We start from the raw sequence: 16,040 nt of genomic DNA, 5'->3' as shown, positions 1-16,040 counted from the left end.
TTACTCAAACTGGCATGTTTAAAATTAAAAAAAAGTTTTACATACGCAACAACAAATTCTCGTTAGCCGAAAAAATAATTTTGCGAAAATTTTTCGATGCCTCGTTACCGCTTAAAACGCGTGCTGTTTCCACTAAATTAACATTTGTGTAATTTCATTTGTAATCTAATTTTTTGCAGTTTTATTATTAAGCAGATGCGCTTTCGAGAATGATGTTTCCAGCTATGTGCTGGCGTTTTTTGAAAAATTTTATTTTTTCTCTTACCTACTGCTGCTAAACCTTAAACTAATGTTTAAAGATATCATTTAATTATATCTAGCGTGGTAAAATTAGTTTGCATGCTTAAATACAAACTATATGTATATATATATATATCAACAACGAATAAAATATTTTATTATAGAACCCAGTTGAAGTGTGTTGATTCGTTGACACATAGAAACATATGTTGGTAGGATAAAGGAAGATTACTGTATAATTTGTTTTTATTTATAATTTGGTTTTATTTATATTCCAGTGAAGTTACTTCACTAGGATCTTTTGTTAGCAAACAATTAAACCTATACTTTGAACAGTTACAAACTATATATATATACAAATATGTATTCAGACGTGAGCATTCTCAACTTCACGCCGAGGAAGGAACAGAAAAGCAAAAACACGGCGAAAGCGCAGGTCAGTTTACTTTTTTTATTTTGCAGTCAGTTTTATTTGTTTATATAAAGTTGTTATTCGTGCTTTTTGGATTTTTTTTTGCGGCAGTTTATGTTCAAACTATTATTTTTGTACTTTGTTACATGCGATATTGCTACAGTTCATCTAAACATGTAAATGTTAGCTTGGTTTAATTTGATACGATTTCGTAATAAAAGTAGTTCAATATGTACTTCACTTATCTTTACTTTAAAGGATTTTTTTGAAGTTTGTTAAGATTATAAACGCTGTATTTTATATCTTGTGTTTTTTGTAAATTAAATGAATAACACTTTTGCTTTCAAACCAAGCAAATGTGTCACACATATTTTATTATGTTATTAAGAAAATTACTTTTATTTCTTATAGTAATATTTGAAATCAGCTTAGTTTATTTTACTTTTTTTAGCTGTTTTACATCAAATAATGAACTTAGTTGTATAGTACGTAATTGCGTACAAAGTTGCAATATTTAAAGTTGGAATATTTTGCAAGTAGATACTTAACAACATTTTATTTCGGCTGACAGCATTTGAAATTACCAAACGGCTTTAAATGAAAAAATCAATTTTGTAAAGATTTTAAGGCGGTCCAAGCTAGTTGTCTGAAGTCGTTCTACTTTCAGACCACTTAAGCAGTCAATTGTAAATAAATTAACTAGTTTGAACTTTGTTTTGGCATGAGCAATTTTGTTCCAGTTTAAATTGAAGTTTGTAAACATTTACATTTGAATTGGAAAAAACAAAATCATGAATATATTAACTAAATGCTCTAAGAAATTGTTTTGAAAACTATTAGGTTTTTTTTGCGAACTTTCTAAGTCTCGAATTATTGTCTCATACACCACAAAAGTTTTAATACTTAGAAGTAGAAGCATGTAAAAAATAAAATGTGACTAAAATATTTAGGAAGGACAATTGAGTTACAACAAGTTGGTTTGCAAAGACGACTTACCAGAACTGAGGACCAAAGACGACATGCTAGGAATCACTTATATCAGGTTTGTTACAAAAAAATCAATATTTATTATATATATTTTAGTTATATTAAGTCATTAGTTATATTTTATATGTTAATACTCATTGGTCTACTAACTCTACTTGTTCGTTTTGAAACGCAAAAAGTTATTTCATTTAAAGTACAAGTTACCCATTGCACTTCTTCCATTTGTTTCCTACAAATCACTTTTTAAATTACTTTTCAACATGTTTTGCACCTTTTTGTTGCAAAAAACGTTTACAAATGCACATATGCTTGTCAGCAACAAATATTGCACAAGTTGGTGCAAACTTTTCCGTGAACTTTTTATTTTCCATTCTGCTCGTTGCAGATTCAATAACAACCAACAAAAAATCTCCTGTCAAATTTTTATCTCTTTTCGATTTTATTAATGCGTGATAGGGATCGCTCATTGGCTGAAAATCCGGGGCAGTAAAATGATTAAAAAAATTTCCGCCGTGAGATTGGAGTTTCGCTTTCGGTAATTATTTTTGCGGTGTTTCTGCCACCGACGTTCAAAGAAGCGTACGTGGCAAGATAAATTACAATTAAGCTTACCAGTTTTATCATGGCAAAGAGGAAGAAAGTAAAGCTTTTGCAATGAATGTAATTAATTGATTTTTCCTCGGACTTTTTAGCTATCCCTGGGCGTTTAAAAATTCATTAGAAAGTGAGTAGAGATAAAAAGTGGTATGGTGAATAAGTTACTATAAGGTTATACTATGAATAGGTTACTACATTGCTTTTGAATGTAGTTACTTCACTAAAAGCTTTTTTAGTTTTTATTTTTTTATTAAAAAAACATTTTTATTTTAAAATTTACCCTTAACCATTTTTTTTTCATTCTGAAAGCAGGTGAAATTTAGTAGCATTATTTATAAATATTTTTTCTTGAATGTAGATTCATGTTGTTTCCAAAAGTTTTCAAATAAGATTTCAACAAAACAGAGACTTGCACCTGAAGGATATAAGAAAACTGCAGCGCGTAGCATGGATAGAACTCGCCAATCTTTTCGATTATTACAGAGTTAGCATCAAGGAAAGAAAATCGGATAAATCCAAATTAAAAGGTTTGTAAAATAAAGATAAAAATTTGTAATGTAATACGCTAGTGTGCAATTTCAAAAATAAAAAAGAGTATTACTACTTTGTCGAAAGCTGCAAAACTTCTGCTGTTTAAAAAGAAGTGATTCGAATTAGCATTTTTAAGATTATTTTGTTGTTTAATTATGTTTTATGTTATAATACTTAAAACAACTATAACTAGTGATTTTACAACAAGTAATTAAGTAAAAACATTTTTTATGATAAGTTTAAGTCTAAACCGCCCATGTTGGTTTTAAATAGAACTCTGTAGACTGAAAAAAAACCTTTAAGCTATTTTCGTAAGCATGTTTCTCAATAAGCTTTTATGAAATGAGAATGTTAGGCTGAGTTGAAGTAAAAACTAATACATGTCCTGTAGTTTTTTGTTAATAAATATAGCTGAGTTTCTCTTTTTAAATTACAATTTAAAAATTTACTAAAACAAAAAAAAGTAACACAAATAACAAACCAGATTTTTTTTTTTACTAATACTTGAGCTTAACACTTTTCACGTTCCGAACTTTCATATCACGAATTGATTAAAAAATAAAACAGTTGTGAGATTTTTGTAATCTGTTTAGTATACATCGAAAGCAAAAAGTTTTAAACTTAAAGTTAGACTTGTAGAAAGAACATAGTTGAGTTTGTTAAAGTCAAAGTTTGCCTCGTTTTTAAAAGAAAAGTTAAAATCAATTTTTACAAAAACCTTTTTACAAGAAACAAGTTTACGGAAATTTACTTTTAAAGTTTTGAGAATTTGAAACTGTAACTCTATTTATTTAGGTTTAATCCAATTTTGAATGTAAGCACGGGTCTTTTTTAAAGCTTTTATTTAATTTTATTTATATAAGCTTTTCTAACAAAAAAAAAAACATTTTTCTCAAGATATCAATGCAAGTTTAAAAATAAACTATCATGCATAATATGTATTTTTAACTTAAAAAATGAAAGTGAAATTCAAATTAGTATTGATTTAGGAGGCTTGCTAGAATTCCATGAATTCGTAATTCACTTATTATCGAACCGGATAAAAATCTTTATCATACTCGAGTCTTTCATAAGTTGTGTTTTTATGTTATTGTCTTGCTAAAACTATGATATGTTTGTTTTTTGTGACGTTTAAAAATGTTTTAATGTTTAGTATTTTTAAATTTACGGTTAGTTTTAAACTTTTAATTTTTTTGTTTTCAATATGAGTTTTTGTTACTGTGTTTTATGTTGTTTTATTTTCAAAACTTAGTAATATGTAGTAATTAAAATTTAAATCCTATCAAACTATCTAAAAGCTAAAACTTTTTTTTGTAAAAGTTTGTTTTGATTTTTGGTCCATTTATCACTATAAACGTAATTTGTTTACTCAGTTATTAATATTTTAAATATTAGTCGTTTTATACAAACTGCTGTAAACTATACTTTTATTACATTTTAGTTTTTAAATTAGTTTTCTACCAACTCGAGAAATTAACAACAAGATTAGAAGATTGCTTATAACTGAGTTAAAAGTTATAATATTTTCCGCAAACTGTATATTTGGTGTTTATTTTGTAATACTTTTTGTTTGTATCGATCAAATAACGCAATGGGTTTTTTTATACCTAATTTTTCTAACTAGTAATTAAACGTTAAGTTGGTCAAAATTAGCTTACTTTTGGCTTTTTATTTTTCTAATATCTGTATTACCTTAACTTGGACTTTTTTACTATTTGTTCTAGCATAAGTGCTTTATTAAATTTGAGTAATTGATCAACATTTTATTATATGGAGTTTTCCATTAAAGAATTAAAGAAATAAAAATTGATAAAATCTTAGGTTATAATTTAATTTGGGATTTTAAACTGTTCATTATTTAATATAACTTCGGTTGTAAGAAACTAATAAAAGGAAATTTACGGAGTTTCTTAATTTATAAATTTTTGATTGTTCTGTAATAATGTGTTAAGTTTAAAATGTTATTTTATTCTGAAAAGTTAACTAAGGGTTTTCTTAATCAATATATAATTTACTTCAATATCAGCTTCAACAGTTTTATTTATTTTAGCACATCATACTCATTTATCACGTAATAATACAAAAATTCTGGGATTTTCAAATGTTATTTACATTTACAGGTAAACATTTAAAGTTGGAATTTTTACATTTATTTCACACAAGATGCTAATTGGGTTGGTTGTATACTTACGTGTATAAAAATACCCATTGCTTAACAAACGTATTTGTTCAATATTTTCTAAATTGATTTATTACAAAATGCATACTGCGCAGGTTAAATGAGCTCACAGACGGTAATAATTAAAAAATAAAATTCGTAAGCGTATTTTTAAAATAGGTATTTTTACGTTTGTTGAATAACAATAGCTTGCGTATATGTTTATAATAATTTTATTAGCTATTTTTCCCATGCGTCTGTTTGTATTTTATTTTGAAAAGGTCCTTTTATCTTACGTAAAACTATAAACATACGTTTGTTCTTAGAATTTAAACATTTTCGGTATTTTTTTTTTTACATAAAACATCTTTAAAGTAATTAATTAGTTTAAACTGACGACGTTTCAACGGAGTCTAAAAAATATAAATGATTTAGAAAAATATAATTCTGTTTCACGGGTTTCAAAAGTGGGAGTTGACAGGGCCGCAAAAGTAAATGAGTAACTGGCTAGCAAATGAAAACAATAAAGACATAAAAAATAATAGTTGACATACATACGATTTGAGAAGCTTAAATATCATAATGTTTTTAAAGGTAATTAACTAGTAAAGGAGCAATATGTCATATATTTTTTAAAATTCCCGCCAAATAATGATGTGAGTTTTAGAAATGAGTTTTAGAAACCCTTTTCGGTATAAGCAGAATTCCAACAAAAATAGACCTTAAATAATAATAATACTATAAACATGATGTTATAATAATAGTGTTTTAGATTTATTACTGTGCATAAATTGTTTTTTTTTTGCTATCAACCTTCAAAAAAAATTTTTATCATTAAAAGCTTATAAAATGAGATTGACAAAAACTATTTTACACGGACAAATCAGTATTCGGGTGTTCACTAGCCTCACTAGTAAAAATAGATAAATGTAAGAACTAAATTGCTGCATTTCAATACAAAAAAACATGTACATATACATATATATAAATATAATAAGGTTATTATTTAAACTTGAACACCTTCTACTGAACTGGCTGAAGATTAAAGACATTTTTTTTTGTCTTTATGAAACATATGTTCCAGTATTTTTAAAATCATAAATTTCAATAAACTATATTTATATATGTATAATATCACAGACAAATCAGTATTCGGGTGCAGTCTAACCTCTTTGGTTAAGAGGGACAGGCAACTTACGGGAGACAACAGGGTGAAAATACCGAGGGTGGTGGAACATTTGCTCGAATATTTGGAAAGTGACGATTGTTTGAAGACCGAAGGTCTGCTGCGGAAGAGCGGCAGTCAGAGCAGGCAGAGGAATATTGTGGAGGTTTGTGAAAGTTTGATTTAATTTTAATTTTAATTTATGTTGCTCTTTTATTTAGTTCTTGTGAAGAGAGAATAGAAGCATAGAATAAAGTAGGTGTATATATGTTTTCATTAAAATAAAATACTTTCTACAGATAATAATTAATGATAGGTAAAATACTTAATATTAGTTCCGACTGTTATATTAAGTATATCCCTATCATTAACTATTATCTGTAGAAAATATTTTATTTTAATGAAAGCATGTATACACCTACTTTATTCTATGCTTCTATTCTCTCATTACACCAATTATTTTTTTACAAAACCCAGTTGAAGTGTGTTGATTAGTTAACACACTGAAACATATGTTGGTAAAATAAAGGAAGATTACTGTATAATTTGTTTTTATTTATATTCTAGTGAAGTTACTTCACTAGGATCTTTTGTTAATAAACGATTAAACCTATATTTTGAACAGTTCTTGTGATGGTTAATTTTTTTAAATTGCTCGTGTTTTAGTCCATAGTTATTTCAGTTTGTCTAATTGAAATGCTATTTTACCAAGAAATTTTTTCACACTCACTGAAATTATGAGATTTTAACATTTTATGGAGATTTATTTTAAAGCTATGTATTTACTATACGCTGTTTGTATTAGCTAAAACTTACAGCAGGGTTTCCCAAAGTGGGCCATGAGCAGTAAAGGGGCCGCAGAGGGGTCATGACGTCACAATTTGAAGCTTACACTAGACATACTTGAGTTGATGACTGATAGAAAAATAAATCTTATGTGCTTTTGTCGGTAGTTTTCGGAGTATCATTGTTGGAGGAGGTCATGGCTTTTTTGATTTCTTTGAAGGGGGCCTTTTGAAAAATAAGTTTGGGAAACCCTGATTTACAGTAAAAACTTGAAAATAAATTATTTACGGCTACAATGACGAAAAAAAGTATTATTTAACAGCTGCTGTAGTAATATAGCTAATAAGTTGAGTTTTCATTATCTGTGAAAAAAATATATTAAAAACCTTCCTTTATCGTATTATTAACAAATACTGTTGTTTTTAATATTTTATTGATAATTTGGATCATTGTTCTATTGTTTTTTATACTAACAAGTTATTTTAAGCGGCATTCAATAATAAAATAAAACTTTATTTGTAGTCAAAGTTGATATTGTAATACATGTTTTCATGAAACAAATATGTTTTTTATGATTTTTTTATAGAAAATAATTGAACAATATTTATTTTAAATTTTTAACTAAATTACCTTTTTAAGTATTTATAAGATATTCAATTTATACAAAAGTTTTATTTCTTGATTTAAGTTTTTAAACTAATAGACATTAAATTTTTAGTCAAAATAATTAAAAAATCCAACACTTTTCAAAAAAAGGATTACATTGTGCATTGGATAAATTTTGAATATAACAAAAGTTAGTATATAATAACATTTCGCAGAAACTCTAAACATTTCATTGTTGTGAAAACATAGTAGATCTACCAGTAAAATGGTTATCGAATATTTTCGCAGGAATTTTCAAGTAACATGTTTTCGCAGGAACTCGACAGAACATTGAGCCAACTTTGCCGCAACATAGTAATCTTTAAAAAAATTATTTATGTATTTTCGCAGGAACTCGACAGAACATTGAGCCAGCCTTGCGACAGCATAGTAGATCTATGAACAATTTAATTATTTATGTATTTTCGCAGGAACTCGACAGAACATTGAGCCAACCTTGCGACAACATAGTGGATCTATTAACAGTTTAATTATTGAATATTTTCGCAGGAACTCGACAGAACATTGAGCCAGCCTTGCGACAACATAGTAGATCTTTCAAGCTGCCAGCCGCACGATATTGCCGCATTGTTGAAACAACTTCTGAGGCAGCTTCCCAACCCACTACTCACTAACAAGTTCATCGACACTTTCCAGCAAGTTGAAAGTCAGTTGTTTTATATCGTTATATTATTTATATTACTTATAAAAATTATTAATCATTCTTATTATTTGTTATATTATTTAAACGAAAAATATTTTGTTAATTAATAAGTTCATTGATGCTTTTCATTAAGTTGAAAGTCAGTTGCTTGTTAAATTATTTATATTATTGATAAAAATTATTAAACTGAACGAAAAAATATTTAATTTCGTTTAGTCCTTTGAAATTTATAAAAAACAGAGTTATTGAAGTTCAATAGGTAAATTTTAGTTAACTTGTAATAAACAAAAGATTTAGTAAAGAATAAGCATCTTTGGTTTATCAAAAAGTGATAATAAACATTTAATATTTCAGTTATTTATTGCAAAAAAAAATCTGTTTTGAAAAATACAAATTATATAACTGTTTTAAAACTTTAGAAATTACCTTTGTTGACACTTTTTGAAAATTAAGTGATAATTAAAAGAAAAAAATTAGCTAATTAAATATGTACACACTTTCTCTATAGATAACAGCACGTTTGCATTTAATGCAGAGTGAATATAAGCCAAATTTTTACACACAAATTACTTTTCAGCACACGAAAAATAAGAATCGTTAAAATGTTTACGATCAGTAAATTTAATAAGATTTGAAATAAAATAATTAACTGAAGTTTTTTTTTAAAGTGTTGTTATACATGTTGTTTTTAACTTAGAATATTGAATAAAAATTTTAAATGAATAAAGGTTTTTTTAAGGTTTAACTATTTTGAATATAAAAACCTGTTAAAATTAAAAAATAAGCATTCCATATGTGTTTATTTTGTTATTTATGTACATTTTTGTTTATTAGTTATTTAAATATAAAAAAATTCAATATTGGTAATGTTAAAGTGAAACTAATATGCAAAAGTTTTAAAGATTGTTTCTTGCATTATTAATAATTGTCGTTTTTATTTTATGTTAGTAATAGATAACTTCTTAGAAAATATTTTTATATTTCAATGACTTTGGGTTCTTAACCTAATTTCAGGCGTTGTATGTATTTTACTGAAAATTAATGTAAAAAGTATCTTTAGTGTTTGATGTTTTTCCAAAATTAATTTCAAGGAATAACCAAGCTGTTCGAAACATCTAATTATACTTTTAATCTAAATAAAGTTTCAGAGAATTTTCTTGGTTTGTTTCATGTTAATATTTTTATAAAGTTGTGGATAAAAAACAACTACTAGGTTGAATTTCAAACTAGATTTCATCAGCTAAAGAAATACAAGCTTGTAAATAATTTGTCGCATTTTAATTTCACTCGATCACTGCAGTTTTAATTAAACAAGGATCTTTACAAATTTACGGTTTTTCACAATGAAAACAAACAGTTAAAAGCAAAATCGTTTAGATTATTGTCGTATTTCTAATGATAACAAAATTCTCTAATACAAATCTACACAGTTTGGACCGTACAATTTAATCGGCTCAGTTTAAATAGTTTCTGATTTTTCACGTTTTTTTTAAATTTCAAATTACTTGTTTGTTAAGTTTGGGCGACCTTAAAGTTCTAAGAATAAAAATCCTTCCATTTTAATTACAATTGTGCCGATCTTGGAAAAAAAAAAAATCAATTCTTGCGCACACAAAATACGCAAGTGCTTTTAATTAAATTGTTTTAAAGTTTAACTTTACTTGTTTGAAATTTCGTGTCACCAAACGAAAAATTTAAAAAAGTAGTTTTGACTATTCAGCTCAAAAAAGAAATAAACTATCAAAAGTATTTTTTGTAATATGTATATGCAACAAGACAATTCTTTAAAATCAGTAAAAAGCTGTTCTTTTCATTTATGTCTTGCCAGTGTATAGATATGAAAATAATGTGTGGTGATACGCGTTGTATTAGTATTAGATTGCGCAGGTTTTAATTTCATAAGGAAAACAAAATGTCAAAGTTGTTTTCGTGCAAAGTATTAATGTTCTGAAAATAATTACTTGACCTTAACACTCAATTACACGAAACAAGCAAATAAAATCACGCTCGAATCAGAGTCAAAATTGTTGAAAAATATTAGCTTAACCAGCTAAGAAGCTCTAAATTTATTGTTGTTTCATAACTGCGCAAATAAAATATCAATTTGGAATCCAAACACGTATTTAGTAAAAGCGATGCTGTTAATAATTAAACTGCGACCATTCAAATCCAAATGAATAATTAATACATTTTTCTGCGTGTAATGGAAAGTCGTTCAGGCTAAAACGTCAAAAGTGCTTGGAAAAGCTACAAAAAATAGCGGATAATTAAATTTGATTTGTTATAAAAAAAGTGATTTGATAAAGTTTACGAGTGATTTCAAACTCGTTTATTTTTAATCGAAAGAAAACTGTTTTAAATACAATTAACTGGTGATAAATAACAATTTGAATGTCAGTTTTTTTGGAATTTTGTTTCTGTGTGCGAGATAGTAAACCAGGCAATAAATTAAAACTTACGATTTTAGATCAATATTATCAGTTAGTATTAAAACAATGCTTTTTTTTTGCTAATAGTTTATGATGGTCTACAGTCTTTTTCTGAGGATTATTTTTTATTTTAATCTAATTATCTTTAAAATTTCCCTTGAACAATAAATTAAAAAAAAGGTTATAAAAGAGTTCAGTTAATTTTAAAAGCTCCTTTTTTATAATCTGCAATAAACATTTTGGATTTTTTTTGTTTTTCAATTAATTATTTTGCGAAATGCTTTAGTATTTTCTATTATTGCATGCTTTATATCTAGACAGTTTAATGATAAGGGGTTTTCTAAAAAAAGAATAACTTAAAGAATGTTGTTTAAAATTATGATCAATTAAAAAATACCAACTGTAGGAACTGCTATTGATAATTTCGTAGTTATTGTTAAATGGTAATTTATTAATTTACACGAATTAAATTTTTCATAAAAATATTCAATTACAACTAGTAAACGTTTTATAAAATTTTTATGTTAGTTTCCGAAGTATGAAGAATTATTGTGAATTATGTGTTAAAGCTGCGTTTAAGAATATAAATTGCATGGTACTCAAAATAATAAATATAAATTGACGGTAATAATTCGTGTTTGTTTTAACAGGTCTACATCAGGCAGTCTAATGCAAATTTATGGTTTTAAGTTTCAAATTCTTGTAAAGTTCTGAGTGTTAGAGGTTACTTGACCTCTAAAACAAACAATTTTCAATTGAAAATGCTATGGGTAAAAGTTTATTAAATGATTAATTTTTTCTGTAAGCTCTTTATCTGTAAGTTGATCTAAAAACCAATAGTGAAAGCACTTAAATTTAGTTAGTAAAGTTTAAGGTTTTTAAGTTTTGTTTTTGCAAATTATCCTTTTCAAAGTTTATATCCTGATCAATTTAGTTTAGATATGATGGTTATACTTATCTCAATGGTTATGTTAAGTAAAAGATGTCAACTTTATATTTAATATTTAGTTATTATTTGTTTTGTGCAAAGCGATGGTTGAAAAAATATTTTTTTTAATAAATTTTTGTTAGTGTTACCCAGTGTTCATAATAATAACACGTTGTAATATAGAATTGATTTTAATAAAATCCAACTTTAAAACAGTTCAATAACCATCAAAACATGTTTACAGTATTTTGTGTTAGAAAACGCAAAGTTGCATGATCAAACCTATCCAGTGTCTAAACCAGAGTTTCCCAAAGTGGGCGATATCGCCCCCCTGGGGGCGATTTTGGTATGTCGGGGGGCGATAAATAGTAAAGGGGCGAAAGGGTGGGCGAAAACTAGTAAGGGGGCGAAAAGGGGGCGATTTTAAATTTTTTGCAGACATTTAGTTTTCACTTTTTAGTTTGCTTTTTTACTTATTTTAGCCTGCTATCAAATATTTGACCCTGAGGTAAAACTTAAACAAAATAAGTCCATTTCGTTTACGTGAAATTTAGAGAAAAATCAAAAAGTTTAGGACTCCTCTTTTCAAGTAATTTACATATTTCCATTCATATCTTTTCTCATTTAACAATTACATAGGTCATAGACGAATGGAAATCCTCTCACCATTTCATAACCTGACATATATGCCATTTGTGATCATAACTGCTTTGTAAAAATCTATGTTATCGATTATAAACTATCACCCTATGATATTTCCAATTTGTTTCTTGAAAAGTCACTTAGTTAGACAAAAAAAACTGTATTAAAGTCAATTTTGCAATAGAATAAAAAAGTTGTAATAAATTAAGATAAATTTTGTTTTTAAGCTTGCACTACTAAATTTAAAAAAAGTAACTTTTGATTATCATGTATTCACATATTTCTTATTTATGTTTGATAATTCTTAAAGAAGTGAGATGGTTATAAAAAGGAAACTGTCTAGAAAGGTTTTTAGCTGTTTTTAATTCAGTTATTGATTATTTTCTTAAAAGGATAAGGTATTGGCAGACAATCTTGTTAAAAGAAAAATAAAAGAAATAAAAATGCTTATATGTCAGACTTATATGGTAAGTTCGACCATCTGAACAAAAATTTACAAGGTAAAAACTTGAACCTTTGGAATGTCATAAGTAAGATAACCAGTTTTAGAAACCAACTTGAACTGTACGGAAAAAAATTCAAAAATAATCAGTTTGCAAGTTTGGAAAACTGAAAACTTTAAATAAGTGAAGGTGATGTAGAAGTGCTTTCATTTCATATGAAACAGTTTAAAGGTGACATTGATAAACGGTTTAGTACAATTAGTACAACTATTTTTGTTTTATCTTAGTTCATAATATTTTGAAAGTTAAGATGTGTAATTTATTTTAACAGTTTAATCCTAGCTTTAAATTTTTCACTGTTAAATTATTAGAGGCTGACAGCTAGATTAAAAATTCATTTCTGAACTGAATTAAATAAGCCATCAAAAAGACTGCTACAGTTACAAAACAAATTTTTAACCTAATAAAAAGTTTTTTTATTTGATTATTTCCTATTCACAGAAATAACTGTAAAGCCTTAAGTTCGTTTTTTAGTTAGTTTTCTTTAGTTAGAAAATAAAATTGTTAGAGTTAAGGTTTAATTTTTCAAAGGTTATTTCAAATAAAACACTATTTAATGGTATTCTACTATAAAACATATAGTTAAAAAAGATTAAAATTAAATTTAAACTTTACAACTAACTTGCCTATAATATTTCTTAGTATTAAAATTAATAATTTTACTGCATTAACAGAAGCTAGTAATGAAACCAGTTTTCATGTGAGACAATCGACCAGTCGGTCAATCTTCCTCAAACTAGATCAGCAATGATGTTTTAATATTTATTCCATAATGTGTCAGATAAACTATTTATTCTTTTATAGTTTTTTTAATTTCTGGTATACAAATATTTAAATATGCTTATTTATAAAATAGTTCAAGTATATTGTGCGGCTTAAATAAGTAAATGACTTCTAATTTCCGAAAGTCGTTATATGAGAGATTATTATAATGTCAGGTTTCAGTTAAGATTTTAGATGGGTAACTTACGGTCGAGATACAGTCAAATTTCGGCCCGCTAAATAACTTGAAAACTACTTGTGCAACACAAATAAAATTTAGTTTTTTGATAATTAATATTTTGAAAAACGCTTTCATTTTGGTTTTTAGTTTACAGTAGTACTTCTTAGATCACAATAGTACTAATCATTTTATTACTATTTTGCTCGAGTTTTTTAATTTTCTTGTATGTTAGTTTTTAAATTACGCTGCCCGCAAGTACATTTTTTAGCAATTCAAAACTAAAAAGGATTTTTTAGTAAATATGACTTGCTGACTACAAAAGTTGTCTACCACTAACCTAAGGATTCATTAGTTTCAAAACAATAAATATTTAAAGAGAATTGATTACAGAATACATAGGCTTTTTATTAATTAAGTATTTTAATACACTTTACTGGGCTTATTAAAAAAACAACTGTAAATTATTTTCTCAAGCCCTGACTACTTTTACCACAGCCCAAAAGTGCATGCATAAGAAGTACCACACTAAATTACATTTCGAACACAGCTTTTTTGGCTAAAAAGTGCGTAGTCGAGAATAAAATTACTTTAATTTTTAAAATACTGGGGGGCATTTTTTTTTTCAAATTTCTCAAAGGGGGCGATTTCGTAAATTAGTTTGGGAAACCCTGGTCTAAACAAATAAAACTTATTAGTTATCGACCGGATAATACTATGATTCACTGCATTATGAAACCCTTGTGTCAAAACAGATTCGTATTTTCACCAACCGTCTAGACAAAACGGACACTTTTTGGCAGCTCTTGAATTAGTTTATTTTGACAAAAAGTTATTTTGCTGATGTAAATTCTTAATGCGATATAAGAAAAATGCTTAATTTTTCGTGTGGTTAAAATTTTGAATAATTCTAGGCAGTTTTAGAAAGTTTTGAATAATTTCAGGCATTTTGGACAAAATGACGACATATATTCGGTTTCAAACTGAAGCAAACATCATTACAAACATAGTTTCACTTTTAATTTTCTGTGAACTTTTAAATAGTAGCGTCGCTAATTCTTTGAAGTTTTTTTCATTCTAAGAGTTCCAATTCAAACTTTCTAAAAATAAGTTACAAAACCAGTAGTGAATGTGTGCTAATTAACAAGTGAAAACTTGGTAGTAACAATTCAATATAAGCACCACTTGAGTTGCAACAATACCCACTTCAATCTACTATGTTCCCGCTAAAATAGTGGTTGTTTTATTTGTTTACTGTGAAATACAGCTTTTTACCTTTTTTTAAACCAAGTATTTTAAATACCATTAACTTTTTAGTCAAAAATTAGTAATAAAGGTTGTTGTATTATTTTTTGCCTTACAGCTTTTAGGTTATTTAAAAATTTTAACATTAAAAAACTATTAAATTTTGATTTCCTTATATGATGACTGTTTTATGTTCGCTTATCATTGTAAACAAATATACCTCTATCCATAAAATTGTAGTTTTCTATAAATCAACAAATTTTAGTATGTAACTTGCTAATATTTTTATTTTTTTGAAGTAAAAATATTTATTACTATTTTTAGTACTTAACTTCTAAAATATGCAGGTATCTAGTTTAAACAAGCTCCTGTAATGCTTTGATATCAAGTTGTTATGTTTAGATAAAAGTCAATGCTCGGGTTATTGCTAGAAAAATGAATAAAACTAAATAGTTTAACTAACTCTGAGTCATATGATAAAACTTCTGCTGGAGAAAACAAAAAGATTACATTTTAAAAATTGTACAAGACTTGTTTAATCTATTTAAAAGCGCAATATGTTATTCAAAACTATTTTGTTAAGAAAATAATGCGATTTTTATCCTCTAAATTCAAAAGCCTAACATATGTTTCTGTTTCATAATGTTTTAAAACATAATCAATAAATTTTTTTTTTCCATTTCACCACTAAAACTTAAAAAATTTTAAGAAAAAAAACTTTTAGTTTTGATTAAAGTATTAATTTTTTAATTTGTAAAATTTATTTGTATGTTTTTGTGTATAAGTTTGTATATTTATAATTTTTCTAATAAAAATTCAAGCATTGAACTTAAATCAGTATATTCAATCAAGGCCCGATAGTAACATATGGTTTGATGATTTAAATGAGATTTAATACAAAGATGACGTATTTAAAAACTTAATTTAAATATGTTTTCTTCAAATAAATTATTTTGCTTGTTAAAATAAAACAAGGCAAATGGTTTTATTGACTGCTATTTTTTTGTTTTCTATCTGAAATAATTAATTATGAATGTTGTTTTTCCAGTAATGTAGATTTTAATTGATAATCTTACTTTCCAAGGAATCTGATTAGTTTGTGTTTACATATATTTACTTAAAATAAGTTGCTTTACTTGCTAAAACGGTTTAAAATAAGATAATTATA

The 16,040-nt window shown here is 26.4% G+C and overlaps 1 protein-coding gene across 2 annotated transcripts in view; it reads left to right on the top strand.

The window, feature by feature from the left end:
* The window catches only part of LOC145831528 (rho GTPase-activating protein 18-like), a 46,977-nt gene that overhangs the window by 19,820 nt on the left and 11,117 nt on the right, over positions 1-16,040 (top strand). For both annotated transcript variants that reach the window (XM_082938808.1, XM_082938807.1), the window contains 5 exons: positions 612-676; positions 1,603-1,694; positions 2,642-2,763; positions 6,066-6,256; positions 8,032-8,188. In XM_082938808.1, coding sequence (XP_082794934.1) covers positions 612-676; positions 1,603-1,694; positions 2,642-2,763; positions 6,066-6,256; positions 8,032-8,188 — 627 coding nt within the window. The remainder of the gene's footprint in view (positions 1-611; positions 677-1,602; positions 1,695-2,641; positions 2,764-6,065; positions 6,257-8,031; positions 8,189-16,040) is intronic.

The sequence above is a fragment of the Thalia democratica genome, chromosome 3 (genome assembly GCF_965202585.1).
Source record: "Thalia democratica chromosome 3, ktThaDemo2.hap1.1, whole genome shotgun sequence".
Lineage (NCBI taxonomy): Eukaryota > Metazoa > Chordata > Thaliacea > Salpida > Salpidae > Thalia > Thalia democratica.
This window is presented reverse-complemented; position numbering and strand designations above follow the sequence as displayed.